The following is a 21,267-nucleotide window of genomic DNA, read 5'->3' on the forward strand; positions in this document are numbered from 1 at the left end:
CTCTGAATGGATAGAAGATGTGCTAAAGATTAATAATCATTTTCTATTTCTTGTAGTGGCGGAGTTCCTGACGTCCCAGCCTGGATTTAAATCCTACATGAAGTAAGTGTTTTATAAGCCCAACAAAAATTGAACATGAAAATTTTAACATTACTTGCAGCCTTATGAGGTTGCACTGCTAATTTTGTCTCTACAGTTAATTAAAACGGGAATAATTCAAGACATCTTGAGAATAAATATGGTTGTACAAGTCAGATTTTATTTCATGTGCTTTACAAGGATATAAATAATGGCCCAAATTACAAAAATCAGTGTGCTGGAAGCCCAAGCCTATATATATATCTATATATATATCTATATATTAGTAAATCAGCAGTGATGTCACCATATGATCCATATTTTCACTCAAAATACAACCTCTACAATCTACCACTTTTTGACATGTCAAACCTTTATTTTGGTACCTTGTTTCCAGTGCCATGTACTGCAAAGTCTTTATTCTTTTCTCTTTACATTTCATGTATTAACAATGAGTTGGCAAAATATCTATGTACATTTTATAGTTGGATAATGTTTCATCCAAATAATACAGTAATACTGCGTTTAAAATAGTACATCTGCAAGGTAAGAGTAGAGCCCCATGAGAAATGGAGGTTGACCTGACCTAAGAATTAGCAAGCAACCTGCAACATTCACTCTCTGTACAAGTATGAACATCTAAACTCAGATTTGATTTATTTTTTTAAAGGATTGCCATCATTCTCAGGCTCAAACTTTTCATCTCAGCATATCATAGAAAAATAATGTAACATTAAGACAACAGTAGACAAGAATTGCACAAGGATTATCATCATGGTAATATAATACTCTCATAATAAACATTAAAATGTCGGGCAATACGAATACGTTTTTTTTTTTAACGCTAGATGCTGTTTTGTTCACATCGGCTTCTCATGACAAATCTGTTGCATCTTTAGCGTGTTGCTGCAGCAAATCCAATCACATTTACACAGTTGTGCATATGTTGTTATTTTTAAATTATTATTCTGACATTTAAAGAACATAAAAAGAAACTAGCCAGCCAGATATCCTGGAACCCATGCCAAAGTGTTAAACATGCCCACCGATGTCCTGTTTCCGTTTCCAGAGTTCAAGCATCATGCCTCCCAGGTGGGCTGCATAAAACCGATCCCGCTAGAGTCGCAGATATTTGAGGCTGCTTTCAAGTAAGTGTACATTCAGAGCAGACGGGCCGTCTTATCGCAACGCTGTCCTGTTAGTGTGTGTGGATGGGTGGGAACATTTCGTAGTCAACCTCCAAACATTGTGGAGCAGCGTCCATGTTTGTTTTTAAAAAGTGAGCATGAGGGTCCGTTTGCAGTCCGTTTTGCATTGTAAGTGTGACAAGGTCCATGAATAGGGCTGGCTACATTCTTTGCATTCCACAGTAATAGACATGAGCGTCCGCCATTGCCCTGCAAAATGAGATGACATCACTTATCCAGAGAGCCCTCACACCCCGCCTCTCCACTGGCCACCTTGCTCAGCAAATCCAAAATGGCCATCATGCGTCCCACAAGCCACATGCTATACCGTCTACATACGAGTTTCTTTCCCCATCCCTTAAATAAACTCAGAGCGCCTCGGTTTGTCCTGAACACACAAACAAACGTGTTGAAAAAGACCCTAGAAAAACAAAAACAGTAACGTCTGCCTGTGTCACAGGTCAAGTTTAAAGTCTAATTTCACAAAGAAATTCACAAGTTTGTTAGTTTCTCCAAAAAAGTAACTTGATATCAAGAATCGAAAAGTTAAAATACATTCTAGTAGCCTGCAAGCTGAATCAGCTTCAGTCAAAGTTACGCTGTGCTACAGCCTCTCTTCGTTATTAAAAAAACGCTGTAAAAGCTTGTTGTCCCGTTCAGACAACATCCCTCGTCTTTGTCGGCTTAACAGACAGTTAAAACACTGTTACAGCTCTTAGAGCAGTACTCTTTGTTAAATCTTTAAAGTTGTCAGAAACAGTTAGACAAAGGGGCTGATGTGAAGAGAAAAGTGAGGGATGGAGCTTAAAAACAGAGAGATAAGAAGCTAAAGGCAGAGCAACTGAACAAAATAAAAAACAAACAAAAAAACTGAGCTGACCATCCCCCTACAGGTGGAGTCAGAAATGCACCACTACCCTGGGTTCAAAGGTCATGCGATAGCCCTGCAGGCAGGAGGACGAGGCCTGGGAGAGCAGAAAGAAAAAGAGAACGCAGCGCCAATCGTCATCATGCAGTGGACAGGCTGGGCTAACGGGGAGGGGACGAGGTGTAAAGTATTTGTTTTTCAGCCGGTGAGGCGACGCGGCGGCGTGCGTCGCTCGTGCCCAACTCCGGGGCCGGGCCCCGATACAGGGCAACTTCTGAAAGGCACACACACACAGGAGTGGACAAGGCGGGTGTATGTTAGAAAATAGTGGTCTCGTACTTGGTGTTGGCTCCTCTTTTTGCTTCCTGTCCGGGCTCCACAATCCACGGCACGTTAGCATGGCCCTTCGGGTCCATTGACGGCTGCTCCATCTGGCGCAAAAAGACGGGAATCCCAGACAGAAAATCAGACATGAGCTAAATCATTTCCTACGTAACTTACAGCGTCCTCCACTATGAGGAACATCCTTTAGTTTGAGTGCAATTCGCTGCCATGCACTGGAACAGGGCGTCCTGTGCTTTTGGAAAGTAAACAGGCCGCCACCGCTCCACCGGACAGGAGCTGCCTTTGGCATCAGACGCCACATGTGGGGTCTGATGTGAATCTAGGCAAAATGGAAAAGCAGCTAATGGCTACTGACAAGCATGATGGAAGATCCGTGATGCCGTTTCTCTTCCAAAAGTCCAAAGAACCTTGTTAGTACATGGTGTCATAAAGCATACATCTGGTGGACTCTGCAAGTAAACTGACATCTGATAATCTAGTCAAAGGAACCGGTAACACGTTATGTGAAGGGCTGTGCATAAGACTGACATAACACCTGTTCTGAACATAAAGGAGTCTTCATGAATGTTTGACTCTTGTCATGAAGGGTAATTTGGTAAATAACTATACTTTATGCAACTTTTAAAGCAAATGTGCATCAACTGTCGTAATTTACTGAAAGACGCTTCCTGACAACAGTCATAAATAATCATAAATGTTCCTTCATGATCATAACAGGTGTTATACTTATGATAGTGTCAGTATTATCCACACCCCTTCAAATAAAGTGTTACTAAAGAAAATTCAACTTCTTCTACGACTATCATGATGTAGAACTCAACCCAGAACAACTGGAACCAACAAGTAGTTTTTAAAATATGGACTACTTATTCTATGTTTAGTTTTGTGCTTTACCTTTTAGTCTTTCTTTTATATTTCCTCCTAATTCATGTAAAGCACTTTGAACTGCCTTGTTACTTTAAATATGCTACATAAATAAGATTATCTTGCCTAAATCCTCCAGGATTGTTTTGCGTTGAGCTCAAGAGGATCCAAACAAAACGCTTGGAGATTTATGGATGCCCCAACTACATATATTACTGTTCAATTGACAAAAGCTGGTTGTACAACCAAGAATAATAACAGGCTTTATTAAAACGTTTACAAATGAACCTGTTGTATTTCTGGTTTTTCAGTGATACCATTTTAATGTTTATCTGTACGACTCTCTTTCTGTTCAGGGGCTAAATGGAAACTGTGGGACACAAAACAGACTGAAGCACTAAAGCCGAGGCAAGAGAAATACGTTAGCTTTTCACAGCTGTGTTACTAAAATATGAATATGGATACAAGAAAGAGAACAGGACAAAGAAAACTGCAGTTTTGAATGGATAAACTGTAAGAATCATGTGGGAATAAAGAACAGAAGAAGGAAAAGTGTGAAGGACCTGGAAGTGAGCTTTGTAAGGAAGATGGAAGAGTCGAGGGGGAGGAAGAGGAGGGTGAAGAGGAGGCCGGTGGGGGGTGTAAATATGGCCCAGCGACCAGCGGTTGGAGGGAGACATGATAACCTACAGGGGCAGAGGTCAAACTCATCAACGTGGGCGAGCTCTACAGACACGGACATCAACAAGAGGCACTGCAAAAACCACGATGACACAGCAGCTGCACTCAAAAACAAACAAAAAAAACCCACAGCAAAAACCATGGCAACGACATGGCAGCAAACTCATTGCCTTGGCAACAGCGTAGGACAGCATTGTTACTGCAGTTCAGCCAAACCCAAGCTGGAAAAAGCAACGTTACGCCACATTAATCCGCCAACTTCTGCATGGCAACAGCTAAAAGGACTTTGGGACAGCAACAGAACAAACAGAGTTTGGGAAATTAGTCGTTGCAAGGCTGACAGAAAAACCCAACTGAACGTGGACATTACAATCCCAAAGCCAGAAAATCTGATTTTATGTCAATCTTGTTTTAGAAGGGAAAAATAATCAGGTAAAGGAGCAGCAGGCTAGCCAGAGAAAATCTACTCAACAGGCATAATTTCTTCTAAAAATAGTAAATTAAGCAGATTTTACTGTGTGCATCTGTAAGACAAATAAATGGAAAAGCAAAGTCTTTTAGACAATGTGCTTTATCCCAACAAAAATAAATATTTATCAAGTCGTAGACTTCACACACCTATCCACTTCTATTAGAATCTATCAATAAATATATTTTTCTACTGCTGCTAAAATAATTTAATGTTAAATAAAAAACTAATTCCCTGCCGTTTATGATCCAGTCACACCTTCTGTGTTCAATAGAGTTTATTGAACCAATAGAAACCAGCCGTTTCTATTGGCTGGTTAGAGTTGGTGTCAATCGTTTGTGCAGCAGAAATGTTTGTTTGTGCCGCTATCATTTTAAAGATATTTAGAAATGTTTCCAGAGGTCATGAAATTAACTCGACTACGTTTGTTTTCTTTGTGCTGCCGTGGCTTTGAAGATATTAATGAAAGTTTAAAGATCAACCAGTCCCCCCACTTTTACGATATCAAACTGACCTTAAAACTTTCATTAACATCTTCAAAGCCAAAGCAGCACAAACATAGTCGAGTTGATCGACATCAATTTTGTCTGATTTGAAGAAGGGGGGAGGATGGTTGACCTTTCATGACCTCTGGAAACATTTCTTAATATCTTTACAATGATAGCAGCACAAACGAAAGATTTTGCTGCAGAAACGTTTGATACCAATGTTGCCTGATTTGAAGAAGGTGGGCAGCCAACCTCACTCAGGTCAGAAACAGCAGTGGCACAAAATGCTGTGACAGTTTTGAGGTTGGAGTTGTTTTACACTGAAGCTCCAAGTCGATTATTAAGTCTCAGTTTTTCAGCTTTTCTTTTAACAGAACCTGACATCAGTAATGTTTAACTGTCGCTTTAACGCTGATTAAATTTCTTTTCTGCACATTCAGCCTTCAGATGGATTGTCTGTCTGGGTTTTTAATGATTCACTCTTATTGTGACATTTACCAGAAATTAGATTCCTGTTTTTAACTTTCAAAACAATTTATATTTCTGTCATTTGTTGTTTATTTGCTCCTCTGTTTATCCAAAGTCAGGGAGGCAACTGCAGCAGAAACCAGTTTCCTCCTCGGGGTTTTAAATCCCTCCCAAGCTTCATAAAGTCGTTAAGCCTACAAATTTCACCTGAGGGGCCTCTAACATGCAGGCATGCCTGGAAGACTTTTAAAGTTTTGAACCCTGAAGGCATCATAATGAGATCCCTGGACTACCTGGGTTCTCTTAATGAGCGAGAGTTCCACTTCAAGCTAAAAATTGTACAACAAAGTTAGTTAGCAGCAGTAAGAAGTAGTAAATCATCAGCCCAGAGGCTTTATCCACCAACAGAGGGCGATAGAGAGGGGCGCCATGCACTGACTGTGGAGAAATCCAAGCTGGCAAATAACAAGCGTTAATTTTATACCCAATATAAATTAAGAAGTCAATTGGCATCCAAGAAGCTGAGTTACCATGACAGACCACAGCAGCTATGCAACGAGCCTGTTTTTATAGTGCTGGCAAGCTTTTCCATCCACGTCCGGATACAGAATTACACGTCGGTCTTAAAATAAAATAGACTCACATTACTGGTCTGTAATCGCCTCGACTAAAAGAAGCAGCGATGTTGCATCAGAGGCCTAACTTTACAGATCTACAGACTCTGTAGAGGAAGTGCTGCAGTGTTTTCACACCACAAGCCTTTAACTAGACCGTTTACAGACACACAATGAAAAAAACTACAAATAATAGTTAATGTAGTGGTTGCAGACTCAGCAGAATGTGCCGTCATCCATCATCTCTACTGTAGGCACATGATCACTCACAGATACAGCATGTGGGCTAATTAGCCGTCTCTTCTCTCCTCTCGCTGCTCTTTCAACAGCATCTCACGTCTAAGTTTGGACAGTGAGGTTGTCCCTCTGACACCGCGTTCGCCACCATCACGCTGTGTGTGTTACGGCCTAAAGCGTCCTCAGAAACCAGACACCGAGCCCTGCGGACCCGCGTGCCGCTGGGCATGTTACCGCGGCTATTTTAAAACGGCGGCGGCGGCAAATCAACTGTTGACAAACTCACTTTGGGTTGCTATGACTACAAGAGGCAAGCCACTTTTAAACAGAAGAGTAACAACAAAACCTGATCTGACCACTTGTTATGATTAAAAATATTCCTGTTTACTTCTGTTGTTTTCATCTTTCATCTTACTTTCTTCTTAAGATTAGGATGCAAAGAGTCATAAAGCGTTACCAGGGTAACCAAGTAGACTAAACTGATGCTACCGCTTAGTAGAGCAGAAGAACATCTGACTGCATTTTTGATTGGGATCCTAAAAGTTATGTGGTTGGAGATTTTTTTCTTCTCTAAGATATGTATTTCAAAGATAGTAAAACTAGGCCTTTATATTTCTGAATATTTCCGTATTCAAGCAACAAACATTTTGGAGCGTAACTATAAAACCGTGACACAAACGCATCGCCTATATTTTCCCTCTTAATGAGTATCTAAAGGACTGAGACGTCTATTTTTTTTGGTCATGTTTTTACCAACTTATCACCAGGGTATATTGTATTCTTTAAGCGCACAAACCCAGAGTGAGCAAGCAAGCCTCCAAGGAGCAAAATGCAAACAGGCCTCATCAATCAGTCGAGTGTGTAAGAGACTGCAGGGACAGCAAGACCGAGTGGAAGCTTAACAGATTAAATATCCACATAAACCTTTGTCACATCGTCCACTGGGCCGGGACACACACAGAAGGCAAAAGCAGCACAAGATCGGGACTGAGAGGTGAAGAAGTTGGGAATGAGCAGGGAGGAGATGTGAGGATGTGTCGAAAATGGAGGTTAATAGAATGATGTTAGTGTTGCACCAAAAGCTAATCAAACAACGCTTAACTTGAGTTCAGTGGTTAAAAGATGATGAGAATCGAAAATCCATCCGAACGAAGAGTGATCAAATTTAAGCTGCTTTTACTTCATCGAATGTAAAAAATTTTTTCACAGTTCTGGATGGATTTTCTCTCGCCGCTGCATCGATGCTTACTGATTTGCGGATGTTGACGCGGGGCTTGGGCACGGGCTTGCCGGGTTTGTTGTCGAAGCTTTCGGGGAGCGTCGCCGAGCCGTGACCGCTCTTCCTGGCCTGCAGAGCGAGCTGATAGGCCACCTCAAAGGCCTGGCCAAGCGTCAGGATGATCTCATAGGCCAGATTCTGAAGAGAGAGGAAACGTTTATGAGAACAGGAAGGTAAAAACCACGAAGCGCCCGTAAAGCCGCAGCGTCAGGACTGACCACGTCGAAAGCAGTGAAGACGTGGCAGTAGTGGTGACTGGATTTGAGGTCTTTGGTGATGTAGGCAAACGTAGACAGGTCTTCTGGATCCTGAGCCGCACACGAGATGTTGCGGATCTCGTGCTCCGCTATGATGTTCTGCAGAGAAAGGAGAGGGTGAAGAGCATAAAAAGACGCAGTTCCTTCAAAGAAAAACAAACTGATTTATTATTTATCCCACAATCATAATTCATATTGCATAATATCGGTTTGAAAGTTTTTTAGAAGTGACTGCTGGTGTTCCTTTTCTGGCTTAATCAGCACTTTGTGTTAATTAAGGCAATAAATTATACATCATCTAAGGGATGGATTGTTTTTTGTGCGAAGTTAAGAATATTTAAAAGTTACACCAGATTTTCTTTAGAAGAAAGATATAAATACTTATTGTGAGATAATATCAGTGGGGCACATTTCACTCAACATCAGGTGAACTTTTGGTCTTTGACCCAGAAAATTAAGGATGGCGGTAAAAATGTAACAGATATTTATCACTGCTTTTGCAAGCAAAGTGGTTCAACTCTACAGATTATAGATGAGGACTGTGTAATCTATGATGTCCATAATCTGTTGGTATAACAGATCGTATTTACACCAGTCATTAGTCAGCTCTGCATATTTCCCTGTAAAATAATTTTTAAAGACTGGAGTTAGATGATCACAGATGCATGTCTGTTTGCTTTAAAACTACAACAAATATTATGACTGATGAGCAGCTGCAGAAAGGACACCCAGACAGATCACAAAGGTCTTTTTGTGATTTTTAACTTCCTCCATTCACTATGTTTTTGACCCATACTGTTTCTGGTTGTTTTGACCTCCTGTGTCAGAAGTTTTCAAACATCACTAAATTTTACTTGCTTGGTAAAACTCTTAGATGAATTTGTGTTATTTTTACACCTCTGAGGTTTTAGTGTTTATTCCTGAGATCCTCCTCATCACTTCCCTAAAGACTGCGACCTGTTTTAAAGCTGAAGAATAAAGCAAACTTCCACACTTTGATCCTGTTTAGAGTCAGACATGACGCCTCTAAATGCCGCTCTTCCCTTCATGTTCGCTGACCTTTCATGTGTTATTTAGCGTAGGCGTCGCTGGGACTGCACGCCGTTACCTTATTGGTGGCGTCGATGAACTTCACTCCCTTGTAGGACACGGAGAGGATGATGGTCGGCACTTTCTTCATCTGTTCTGTCGACTTCTTGGAGGGCACGGGGGATAAAATGTGGAAACAAAAAGAAGAGGCATCTGTGACTTTTAAACTTTGCATCAGTTTGCCTGGGCCTAAACCGTAGCGCCATCCGAGTATCGATGGCTTCCTCCTCCATTAAAAGCATATCATCTGCATGAGAATCAACAGAAAATAAATTTTAAACCAAATCACCAGCAGCCGGCGTTTTCTACACTACTTGGCACTTCATTAAGCCCCTGCAGTATATCTCACCTCTTTCTTTATAATTACGCACACACATCGAAGAGATTACGCAGCAAAGAGCTCGACCTGCCAAAAGCTGTTATATATTCAAAGACGTGAGCAGAGTACTTCTTTTTCTGTTTTTTTCTCTCCCACATTTCATAAACAATTTGTCCTTCATGAATCTACTGCCTGCTTTATTTTCTACACCTATCAGCTTTCTTTCTATTCTCTTCTTCATCCTCTCTGAATGAACAAGAGAGGATGAACCCGGTTACGAACAGGTTATGCCAAAAGATCTGCCAACAGCAACTGCATTTTGCTTTTCCTCGCTCGTCTGTGAACCTGGAAGTTGAACGTCTCTGTTTCTATCAAGGGATGGATAAAAGGAGCTGCTGGGACAGGTGAGGCAGGTGGAGGTAGATTAGCAATGTGCATCTCATTGCACTTCCTTTGCAACCTTGTCGTGTTGCAAAGGGGTTGGCCGAGCAACGCTGCAGAAAGTTGAGAGGAGAGATGCTGCAATGAAAATGGAGAAAAGAGAACGGGGCGCTCTGCTCATGAATTTTAAAAGCGATCTTTAGACTGCAGAAGCTCAGAAAGACAGAAGAAGTCTGGGTTACAGTAAACCGACAGTAAGAGAAACAATAAGCTATTATAAAGAGGTATAACCAATGATAAAACATTTATTTTTAAAAGCAAGGACACAATTAGATCTATTATTTGGCTGGATTAAGGCTAATGGCACAATGCTCCAAAGGTAATACAGGTTTGATGGAAAAGTTATTTGACAGGAATGTTTTTTTAGGCCTTTACAAATATGACTTAAACTTTTTCCCTCATCTTGGCATCTTGTTGTCGGTACGCAGCCTGTAAACCTGCAGGTTAAAACGTAGAAAGGAAGTGCATCAGACTGAGCTTTACCCTCATTTTAGCGCAGGCATCTTGTGTGGACTCCGTCCCTCTCAGCTCCTTCACCAACATGGAGCCCAGGTACTGAAGAAAACACAAACAGAAGCTGTTAGTTTGTTTGTCAGCGCCAGATTACAGCAGCCTAATTAAAACCCTGCTGGATGCATTGACAGGTCAACAAACGCAGTTAAAAGACAAACAGATCGCAAAGTTTCACTCTATCCTTTTCTTCTTATTTCTAAAAAGTTGTGGAAACCTGATTTTTATCACGGTCAATTTGATTCTTTCCAAGAAAAAGGAACAAGCATCAACCTAGAGTCTAGACCAACATGAGGAAATGACTCTGTGTGCAGTTTTGACCATGATGATGATGATAAAACCGTCAGATCCATCCTCCAGTGATGGACGGACCATCCTGCTGACATTAACGGCACCAGCAGGATTCTCTCTGCCTGGATCTTGAGTGCAGACAGACACCTTGGTGGAATACGAACTTTTACTTCACCAATAATTCTTTTTTTATGCGTTTTTGTCTGCACATCTCTAAATAGTTTCATTAAATGCACACAAACACTGACAGCTGTGATTACATGAACTTTACAGGCTGCCGTAGATCCAGAAGTGCTGCTTTCTGTCTGACCCTTCAGTCTGAACAAGCAGAATTTCATTTCAAACTATCTGCTAATAGTGACAGTGTTACACAGGGAACAACACTCAACACCTTATGTTGCCCATCAGCTTATAGAGGAGCAAAGAGTTCCCACTTTATTCTCTCAAGTGGGAACATAACAAACTAACCCTTTCAGTGAATTAGTACCTGAAGATTTTTGGTCTCATCTGTTAAACTTTGCTCCAAAGGACTCAGATAAAGCTCTTCTTATTGACTTCTTATCTTTCATTTTGCATCTTTTTCTTAGCGAAGTCTGCTTCCTAACATCAGAAGCTTGGCTGAAAATGTTGATGTTTTGCCCTGAGTGGAGCTAATAACATTAAATCGTTGTTGTGTCAGAGTTTCTGGCAGCTGTCCTGGAAATTGCATTACGCCGGATCCCCGTGTCAGTCACTGCTGTGCAGCGAAACGTCTTTTTATTGGCTTCAAGTTTTCCTCACAAGGCTAAAGCGTAGGACGGCACAAAGTAAAGCTGCTGGACTCTGTCCTCACGCCAACACGAGTTTACAAAAATGTCAATTAAAAAAAAAATTTTATTCCAGCAATAGTAATATTTTATGTTGCCCTTCACATTTTTTGGCATCCCATCTAAATATTATTAAAAGGTCTCACAACAAAAAAGAAAAATTATATTATTATATAATTACAAGTAAATTTCAGATTTGGTAAAGCTAGCCGACTCACTATTTTTGCATTTTCCATATTTAAAGTCGCATCTTAAATAATTTCATATGAAAACTTCGTATTAATACAAAACAATCTAAACTTCCTCTTTCCATTGGTATAAATATGCTGCAGCAAAAGTTCATTTCTTGCCACAATACACATCGAGCTTCATAAATTACATAAAAAAAATATACCAATTTACAGTCAGCAATAGCTAAAAAGTTTAAAACAAGGAGAGCAACGGCGCTGGAAAACGAGAGCAATGAGAACATTTGGATGATTACTCTTATTGTAAATAAGTCCAGTTGGAAAATTGATTGAGAACAAAACTGGAGAAGTGAGACAATCGAGGTTGGACAAAAAGTCATTAAGTTTGTATTAGATCTTTATTTTTAAAAAGTGACGCTCCAGTCTCTCTGAGTCTGCATTCAGTCGTGAAAAGCAGGTGTTTATTACTTTTTCTCCATCTTGTGAATTCAATAAAAAAGATTTTACTATGTTGGATTTATCTTCCAAAGTTTTAAGTGTTTCTCCACTGTTATTGCTTGGATTATGTTGGCCGCTAACAGTGGTGCTAATAATGTTAGCATGACTTTGCTAAATCGTGAGCTGATATATTTCCTATGCTGTGGCTGTAAGCTAACACAATAAAGACGCCATCAGAGTCGGCGCTGAAAGCAGCTGAGAGCGTTTTGTTTGTTCAGCGCTGAAGAACAAGAACTGATTCTGGCTTTTTACCATCCGTCCATCAAAACAAACACAAAGCTGCCTTATCGGTGTCTTTTCCATCCAATTTATTACCGTCTATCCTCCAGCTCCTGGCACCTCGCTGGCATTCACTCCATTGTGGCTCTCGCTCGTTTATCTCACTTTCTGAGCTTCCTTTAGCCTGCTGGACAAGGAACAGGGATCTGGAGGGGCTCTTTGAAAGCACCACCATGTTTCCCTGCATCTTCCAACAACTGGGAGCTAAAACATATAACTTCCTACTGGTCCTAAAGCTAAACTCTGCGCTATTTATAATACCATAAAAATGTTTTAAAAGCCCAAAATCTATTCACATTTTTACTTCGTATTTCTATCAATTCCTTTAGATGAACAGTAACTAGTTTATTTTTTCTGATTCATATGAATAGAGTTTTTAGGAACTAATAATTTGCAATCCATGACTCTCCAAACTTGTGGGATATAAATATAACATGATGACACAAAAGCCTAGAAGAGAACAGTTTCTTCCTGCAACCACGCAGTGAGGATGATGATAAAAGCAGAAGAGAAAAAAAGTATGCAGAGCTCACCGTACGCACTTATAGAAAATGGGGTCACCGAGTCTCCATAGCAACATTAAATACACCAAATGGCTGTTTGGAGTGTAGCAGAAAAACGTCTCACCATCGCAAATGTTTACATTTATGATGGTAGGACTGTGCTTAACTCAGACTGTCCTTTTGACAGCAGAGATGCTAGTAATTGTTCCACTAATAATTTTGTTGAAACCAAAGTTTTCTGAAATGTTCAGTGTGAAAATATGCTTAAAAAAAAAAAAAAAAAGCCACTAGCACAGTTTTTTACACATCTTTACCTGAACTGCTCACTAATGTTTCCCTTCTTAAGAAACCCTCCAGTTTCCTGTGTGAACCGTGTCATAAAATGGGTTTTTCCACCAGTCATGGCTTCATCTGTGTGAGCAGACATTACTGGTGAACACGGCCAGCTCCAGTAGGCTCACAGAGAGGCTCGCCATTAACAAGCTGGGATTTGGAGCAACAGCTTGATTTCTGTCTGCTCTGAAGTCGAAAGAGGAGATGCATGTTTACAGATAGATGGTTCTGCTAATACCAACAACATTTTAGTTGAGTATTTTACCTAATAATTACTTGGTGTTCTCTTCGTTGACTGCACAGTCAACAGCATGTTTGGTCAGTTCACAGTCAAACTTTTCATCCAAACAAAGATAACGTATTTTAAAATCATGCCTACATTGCAACAAAGCTCACACCAGTTGACTTGTGCAAAATATTAAGTTAATTCATTCCCCTGTATGTGTTGGTGATATATAATTTATGTCTTCTCTGGCAGAGCTGCACTGGATCTTTCCTCAAATTACATCCATATAAGCTTTTCCATTTATTTAATTCATGCGCTGACACTGATTTAGCTCATAACTGTTGTATATCTCCACTGCAACGCTGTCAAATCCATCAGAACAATTTTATTTGAGAGATCCACTTACATTTCCTCTCAATCTTCCTAAGATTTCATTTCTCTCTGCAGTGGTTTTCCTGCAGCGAGTCAGAAATCATTTTCAGTCCGGATGCTGGATGCATAACTGTGAAACCCTTGAGAGGTTCGTGGCTCTTTCTGCGCTTAGAAAGAAAATGAAACATCTTTTATGTAACCAACCGAAAGTCTGGATTTAAAAAAACTGAGGGAACTGCAGGTGAAACAGAGGGAAGCTGATCTCCAGTGTTCAGTCAGCAGAGAACCGAGAATCAACAGGAAACAGTTGGATTTGGATTATTTGCAGTGTTTTATGAAAAACCCAAAGTTTACACACGTTGTTCTTATCAGTGTTGCATTAATGTGGATCCGTCCGTCTACGGTGTAACGGCACACAGAAACCACAGGTCAGCACGTTTCTGATTGACTTTACTCAAGAAAAACTAAATAAAACGTCTAATTGTTTTTACTATTGCGCTGTGAACAAAGAATCTCATACATTTCTAAGCATATTTTGTTTTATTTCATTCTAGAAATTACAAAAAGTGACCAATTTTCTCCAATCACTCAAGACTAAAGTGGTGTAGCCAATACCTGGACAAATCGTATACAATAATAAAGGCACTTAAAATGGTCTGCATATCATTTAGGATTATTTTTTAAATAAGACAATACCAATATTTGTGAGTGGTTGTACTTGAACGCACCAGATTCCTCCAACACCTCACCAGTCAGTCTGGTAAATGCCATACTGCGTAACTGAATGCAACGCGCTTTGATTTTCACATCATCTGATTTTGCTCTTGTACCACAGATGTTTATATTTGAATTGAAGAAGTTTCAAGTGGGTAAATTAAGTTCAATACAGAGTGAGTTATGCTGGCACAGAGCTTTGGTTTGATTGGTTCCATTTTAAATGTCTCTGTAGCTCAATTTCCTTTAGCACATAAATGTTTTCCATGGTTCTGGTCTGTCTGCTGGAACAGCAACTTCTTTTGGTAGTTTTATGCTCATGTTGACATAAAGCATTCCTTCATTGAAGGCTGAAACACAGTTGGATGTTGAATTTTTGTATCGCCAACCCAAATCTACAACCTCAACTTTATTGAAAAGGTAAACATTTACCTTTACGCAAAACCTTTGTCAGGAAATCAACTGATTTAAATTAACTTTACCAGTCAAAGGTCTGGCCACAATAACACCAGAACCTTATTGATGGCTCAAAATGTTTGTTTCTGGGTGCAACTTTCCACATAACATTTAGTCTACTGCTGATGGGGTTACATGTTACATGTGCATCTTTGACTCTGTGTAAGAACCAGGTTAAAGGGTTTGGACTCACGTAAGCTTCGTAGTCACAGGACTGAAAGATGAGCTTCTCTGGATGATGCTGCCAGTACTGAACAGGAGTGGATGATGTCGCCTCGTTGGGCGGACGCAACGTGATCGGCTCGCACCATTCGCCAGCCTGAAACGACAAACAAACACACACTAGCACCACCACAGCTGCTCCAGATGTACGCTGGATGTTCCGACATCTGAGAAGAAGCGACTCTTCTGCATGTTGTCCTACTGCAGAGTCTTTGCTTTGTCAACAAGCAGATTTCTGAAATCCAAACTACATCCTTCTCAAATATTTGAACATATCAAGCTTATCGTTGAGTCCTTCCCTTTATAATTGAATCCAGATTATTGCAGCCTGAGAATGTATTCACAAACCCAATGACTGTTGATGTTTGCCAGGAATTGAGATTAGGAATGTGGAGAGGAGGTTTTCAAACTTCCTCTGGCCAAATCTGGGCAAATTCAACCCCCTCAACGTTCAGCTTTTATTAAAAGTTGTTAAAAAAACACTGTAAAGATTAAAAGGTAAGTTGTGTCTTAAAAGATATCAGCTGTAACAATTTCTCTCCTGGGATTGAGGCAACTGATCTCAGCAACAATGCAGGAGCAACAACAGGTGTGATGACAAGAAAGATCCTTCCTCCCTCCTGTCATTGTTATCTCTCCATTCATGCAAAGTTGACTCATCAGCGCCACCTCAGCCCAGGGGAGATGCCGTCTGACACACACACGCACACACACACACACACACACACACACACACACACGCACACACACACACACACACACACACACACACACACACACATCTGGGATTCAGATGCACAACCAGAAGTGTGTTATTCTGCACTGATGAGCTCCACAATTCATCAAAAGACCCCAATCATAGGAAATCAAAACACAGCTGCCATGTTCGATGTGTGTCTGAATTACTGCACTGCGCTGATTAAAAGTCAAAAGGTCTGAGTTTCTAGTTTGGATGTAATTAAAAGTTGTTGGGAAAAACCAAAAAATATTAATTTAGTGACAAATATCTACATGTACAACCAAAAGGAAAAACAAATTTCCTACTCTATAAAAGCTTGTTTGCTTTCCTAACATATTTGGATGTTTTTAATAAAAATTTTAACAAAAATGAGAAATTGAGGGAATATAGTCTGAAGAAAAAACATTAAATAAGAACAATAATAACTGGTTCTGGACATATTAAATAAAAACATCCTTATTTTGATGTCCATGTCTAAAATAATAGCCTTGAATGATAAACACGTTCTTAACCAACATTTCTAAGGATGAGTGCATCATTTACATCCAAAGAGTGACAGAATGGTGACTGATAGGAGCTTTAAAAACTGGAAATAAGTGAAATTAACCATTTCTGCGCCAACAATCGTCTACAAGTGGAGAAAAATCAAAACAACACACCCAAATCTGCTTAAAAGCAAGTTTACCCTGAAAGCAGCGTGCAAGATGATAAAAAAAAAGTCTTAATAAAATAATTTAGTATTTACAAGGAAAAGAGGCACAAATTATTAGACTAATTGTAGTCTATAAAAGGATTCATCTTCTCCAGTAAACATGTGAACCATTAATGGTCAGATTTCCTAACCAGTCCCTCCATTCATCCCTCCATCCTCACCATGCTGACTTGAGCCATCTGTCGCTCCAGCTTGGATCGCGGCACGTCGTCAAAGTAGTTCTCGGTGCTGCGCTGCCTGCGCCGCGCGTCCGCCTGCATGATGAGGTGCTGCACGTCCAGAGATCCGCCGGGGACCCCCGCCGCATACGCTGCCTGGCCTACCGAGGGGCTGAGCTGGGGAGGAGTGTGGTTTCCTCCAGGCTCCTGGAACAAAACCCAACACAGGAAGCGAGTGTGAGTGGCAACCTCCATCATTTAATAACCTGATTTCCCATTGCTCCTGCTGCAATAGAGGCACAAGGTTTTATCGTCTTTCTAAAGTACTCAGCTTCATAAACTACTGCTTTGAAAATTGGAAAATAAGAGGAAGAATAATCACTAAAACCTAGGAGGTTATGGAGGGATGGATCTTTTTCTTACATGTCCATTTCTGCAAAAATCTAAAATCCAAACTCCATCTACATGAATAAAGACTAATACAGAGTAGTGACTGTGTCTGATGGGTTTTCTATCATTCCTTCTGCTGAGCTGCTTACACGCTACAAGATGATGAAGCTTACACTAATCATCTTAACAGAGTCATACAGTATAATCTAAGACATCCAATATAATCTGCCTTCAATCATAAGCTGCATACATATATTTGTAATCACAGCAGAGCTGAAATATCAGGTTTATCGAGCACGAATGAGGCCTTTTCTTTACATGTGATCAAGTTTTTATGTTCAACACATCAGCATATTTTTCTACTTTGCCAAGAAAGTAAAGCAAAGCAGCAAAAATAATAAGAAATATCTTCTAGTTTGTGTTTTAGCTCCACTTTTCACTGTGTAAAGGGTTCAACTGGGTGGACTTACTCATTCATCACTTCCTCTGCTGACACACACACACACACGCACGCGCACACACACACACACACACACACACACGCACACGCACACCAACAAACATAGCATGAAAAGGAAGAGCGCCTTCATGGTGACATACAGTGTTGTTATGACTGGAGAGGAACAGGCTGGGCATTCAGGGACTGTTTGGTGGTGACATCACCAGCAGGAGGATTTATCTCCACATCACATTTAGATAAATGATCTCCAACCTCCCAGTCATCAGCAAAGTTATTGAAAAAGTTGTGTGTAAACAGTTAAATAGCTTCCTAACAATAACCAACTGCTTTGAATCCTTCCAATCTGGTTTCCGGTCTCACCACAGCACAGAAACTGCCCTCGTAAAAGTGTTCAATGACATCCATATAAATACGGACTGTGGGAGAACCACAGTGCTGGTTCTGTTGGACCTCAGTGCAGCTTTTGACACTGTTGACCATGACATATTACTGAATCGACTGGAGAGTTGGGTCGGACTCTCCGGTCCAGTGCTTAACTGGTTTGAATCGTACATAAAGAACAGGGATTTCTTTGTTTCAATTGGAAACTTCTCATCAAAGAGGTCAAAGGTCACATGTGGGGTACCCCAAGGTTCAATCCTAGGACCCCTCTTATTCAATATCTATATGCTCCCACTAGCTCAGGTTATAACAGGAAATAATATTAGCTACCATAACTATGCAGATGATACACAGCTCTACATTACGATGTCACCAGGAGACTCAGAACCCATCCAATCACTGAACAGATGCTTAGAACAGATAAATGTGTGGATGTGCCAAAACTTTCTCCAGCTGAACAAAAACAAAACTGAAGTTATTATTTTTGGACCTAAAGAGGAATCTAGAGTCAGTGCACAGCTTCAGTTATTACAACTGAAAACCAGCGATCAGGCCAGAAACCTGGGAGTAGTGATGGACTCTGACCTGAACCTTCAGAGCCACGTAAAGACAGTCACAAAGACGGCCTTCTATCACCTGAAGAACATTTCCAGGATTAAAGGACTAATGTCTCAGCCAGATCTAGAGAAACTCATCCATGCGTTTATCTTCAGTCGTATTGATTATTGTAACGGCGTCTTCACAGGTCTGTCCAACAAATCAATTAAACAGCTGCAGCTGATCCAGAATGCTGCTGCTCGTGTTCTCACTAAAACCAGGAAGATAGAGCACATAACACCAGTTTTAAAGTCCCTCCACTGGCTCCCTGTAGCTCAAAGAATAGACTTTAAAATACTGTTGTTAGTTTATAAATCACTGAATGGTTTAGCACCACAATACATTAAAGATCTGCTGCTGTTGTATCAACCTTCCAGACCTCTCAGGTCTTCTGGTTCTGGTCTGCTCTGCATCCCCAGAACCAGAACCAAACGAGGAGAAGCGGCATTTAGCATCTATGCACCAAAAATCTGGAACAAACTTCCAGAAAACTGTAAAACAGCTGAAACACTGACTTCCTTTAAATCTCAACTAAAAACCCACCTGTTTAGAGTTGTATTTGAAACGTAATCAATTGCAAATTTATTGATGTTGTGTTTTTATTGTTGATTCTATGTTGCATTGTATTTTGTGTTTGATTTGATGTAAAGCACTTTGAAATGCCTTGCTGCTGAAATGTGCTATACAAATAAAGTTTGATTGATTGATTGATTGATAAATACAGCCTTATTTACTCTTTGTTGGTTTAGATTATGTGCATTAGTACTTATTTTAAAAGATATGAGTTCTGATGGAAGGTTTCATTATAGAGAGAAAATATATGAAGAAAATAGTTCAATTCAAAAGTTGTCTCCAATCCTTTTTTCATACAAATAACTGCATTCAGATATTCCGTCTGCACAATATCCATCCATCTGTACTTCATCTCATTTATCCATCCATCATCCGTAAATCCATCTACATTATTAATCTGTCATTCTGCTTGTCCATCCATCTGTCAATATATTTATCCACTAATCCATCCATCCATTAATTAACCCATCTGTTTTTTTCACGTTTATCCCTCCATCCATCCATCCATTCATGTGTCTAAGATTTTTAAGTCCTCCCAGTTCGCAGGTTCAGATTTGAAAGGATTTTCAGCCTTCAGTTTATAGTCAGATTTTATATTTATTCTTTAGCATCTGGCTAAATAAAGAGTGGGAAAGCTACAATCTGACTCACTGTGTGTGTGTGTGTACGTGTGTGTGTGAACCGTGTTCACTGTGTTTCCAGCTGTACCATGCTTACCCGTAAGGAAATGGCCCGCGGAGGTTTCTGCGGCGTGTCGTCGTGTAGCCGGTCCCCCAGTGATGCCAGGATCCGCTTTCTGTGCCCAATAAGGTTGATCTTCAACACCTGAATGAACACAGAGACAGCAGAGCGTTAAAAAAGAAACTTCTACAGACGTGGGGTGGAAAGAAACTGATCGGGAACTTTCAGTAGATTTGCATGTCGACACCCAACTCTGGAAATTAGATGCCGAAGATGAAAGTATGCAGAAAACTGAGGACTCTTGTTTTTATTTACATAGGTTAAAGGTTAGATGCATCTTTTAAGAATGAAGTTGCTTTTAGATTAAACAATTAGTTCATTTCTGGATCTTTTACAGTTGCACAGTCTCAACCAGAGAAAGCTTCAAACGCAGTAGTAAAGGCACCAAATGAACAAAAATGAAGGCAGTTGCTTAAAGAATATTACTAATCATCCAATTATTGGAGGATAAAATGAAAAGAGAGGCTACTTTATTTATTTATCGCTTTTTGTGAAAGAAATGGCAAAAAATTTGATTTTAACAATCAACATTCCTCTAGAGAAGAACAACATTTCTGCAGCTCGAGTTGAGAGGTCTTAACTTTCAAAAACATCAAATGTGAACTATTATACTTTTACAGAAACAATTTCCATGTTGGAACAGAAAAACATGAGAACCAATTTATTTATTTTTTTCAATTTTAGAGATTGAAGTATAAAAATACCAGGGCTTTTCTTCAACCTGACCTCTGGATGGCTTTAAATTTTCTGTAGTTTTTTATTTCACCTCGTTTCCACAACAAACAATTTCTATAAAATACATCACACTGAAGCATTTTACAAAGCTATACCTTACAGTCTGAAATGTATCTCTGGGTGTTCATGCTACAAAAAATGTTTGTTTATGAATGGAAAACCTACACAGTCATTGATTAGGAGTTGAATTAAAAGTATTTCTAAATCACTGCTATCAGTAGCATGCTGTGAGAGAACACAGAAACTTAATTTCATTCTGTATTGACAAAAAATAATTTAATGAAGACAGTCAGATAATTTTAAACACCAGCTTATCTGTTCCTCTACTGTCTGACTTTGAGGTTCTCGTAGGACTCTTGGTTCCCTGAAGAGATCCGAATTGAACACCATGAGATTGTGACAAGCCGGCAATTGTCTATATATTCCCATCTTGAGGCGCTCATTAACCAAACACAAACACAGTATCCTTCATTCTGCTCCTGGTTGCAGTGCAGGCTGCCGGTGCCAGGTACCGAATCCTCTACAGAGACAAGCCGGGACTCTGCAAGGATGTCGCTGGCGCCATTTGCAACTCCTGGCATCGCAAGGAAATTCAGCAAGCTTTTATATAACTGCTGCTTGAGGTCTTCCAAAAAGCATGAAAAAGAAGGCTGCTTTGCATAAACCCTTATTCTACATCTGTTAAACAATCAGCACAAT

General features: G+C 40.1%; 1 protein-coding gene across 5 annotated transcripts in view; it reads right to left on the reverse strand.

Annotated features, from left to right (window-relative positions):
• Positions 1 to 237: 237 nt before the first annotated feature.
• Positions 238 to 21,267, reverse strand: part of anks1b (ankyrin repeat and sterile alpha motif domain containing 1B) — a 184,575-nt gene continuing 163,545 nt past the window's right edge. For 2 of the 5 annotated variants that reach the window (XM_044107728.1, XM_044107732.1), the window contains 10 exons: positions 19,810 to 19,917; positions 16,695 to 16,898; positions 15,054 to 15,179; positions 10,168 to 10,239; positions 8,944 to 9,030; positions 7,797 to 7,934; positions 7,549 to 7,716; positions 3,906 to 4,028; positions 2,473 to 2,564; positions 238 to 1,475 (listed from right to left, as the gene is read on the reverse strand). In XM_044107728.1, coding sequence (XP_043963663.1) covers positions 1,427 to 1,475; positions 2,473 to 2,564; positions 3,906 to 4,028; positions 7,549 to 7,716; positions 7,797 to 7,934; positions 8,944 to 9,030; positions 10,168 to 10,239; positions 15,054 to 15,179; positions 16,695 to 16,898; positions 19,810 to 19,917 — 1,167 coding nt within the window. In that variant the 3' untranslated portion in view covers positions 238 to 1,426. The remainder of the gene's footprint in view (positions 1,476 to 2,472; positions 2,565 to 3,905; positions 4,029 to 7,548; positions 7,717 to 7,796; positions 7,935 to 8,943; positions 9,031 to 10,167; positions 10,240 to 15,053; positions 15,180 to 16,694; positions 16,899 to 19,809; positions 19,918 to 21,267) is intronic. The other 3 variants (XM_044107729.1, XM_044107731.1, XM_044107730.1) reach the window with 3 other exon arrangements.

Source organism: Gambusia affinis, linkage group LG23 (assembly GCF_019740435.1).
Source record: "Gambusia affinis linkage group LG23, SWU_Gaff_1.0, whole genome shotgun sequence".
Lineage (NCBI taxonomy): Eukaryota > Metazoa > Chordata > Actinopteri > Cyprinodontiformes > Poeciliidae > Gambusia > Gambusia affinis.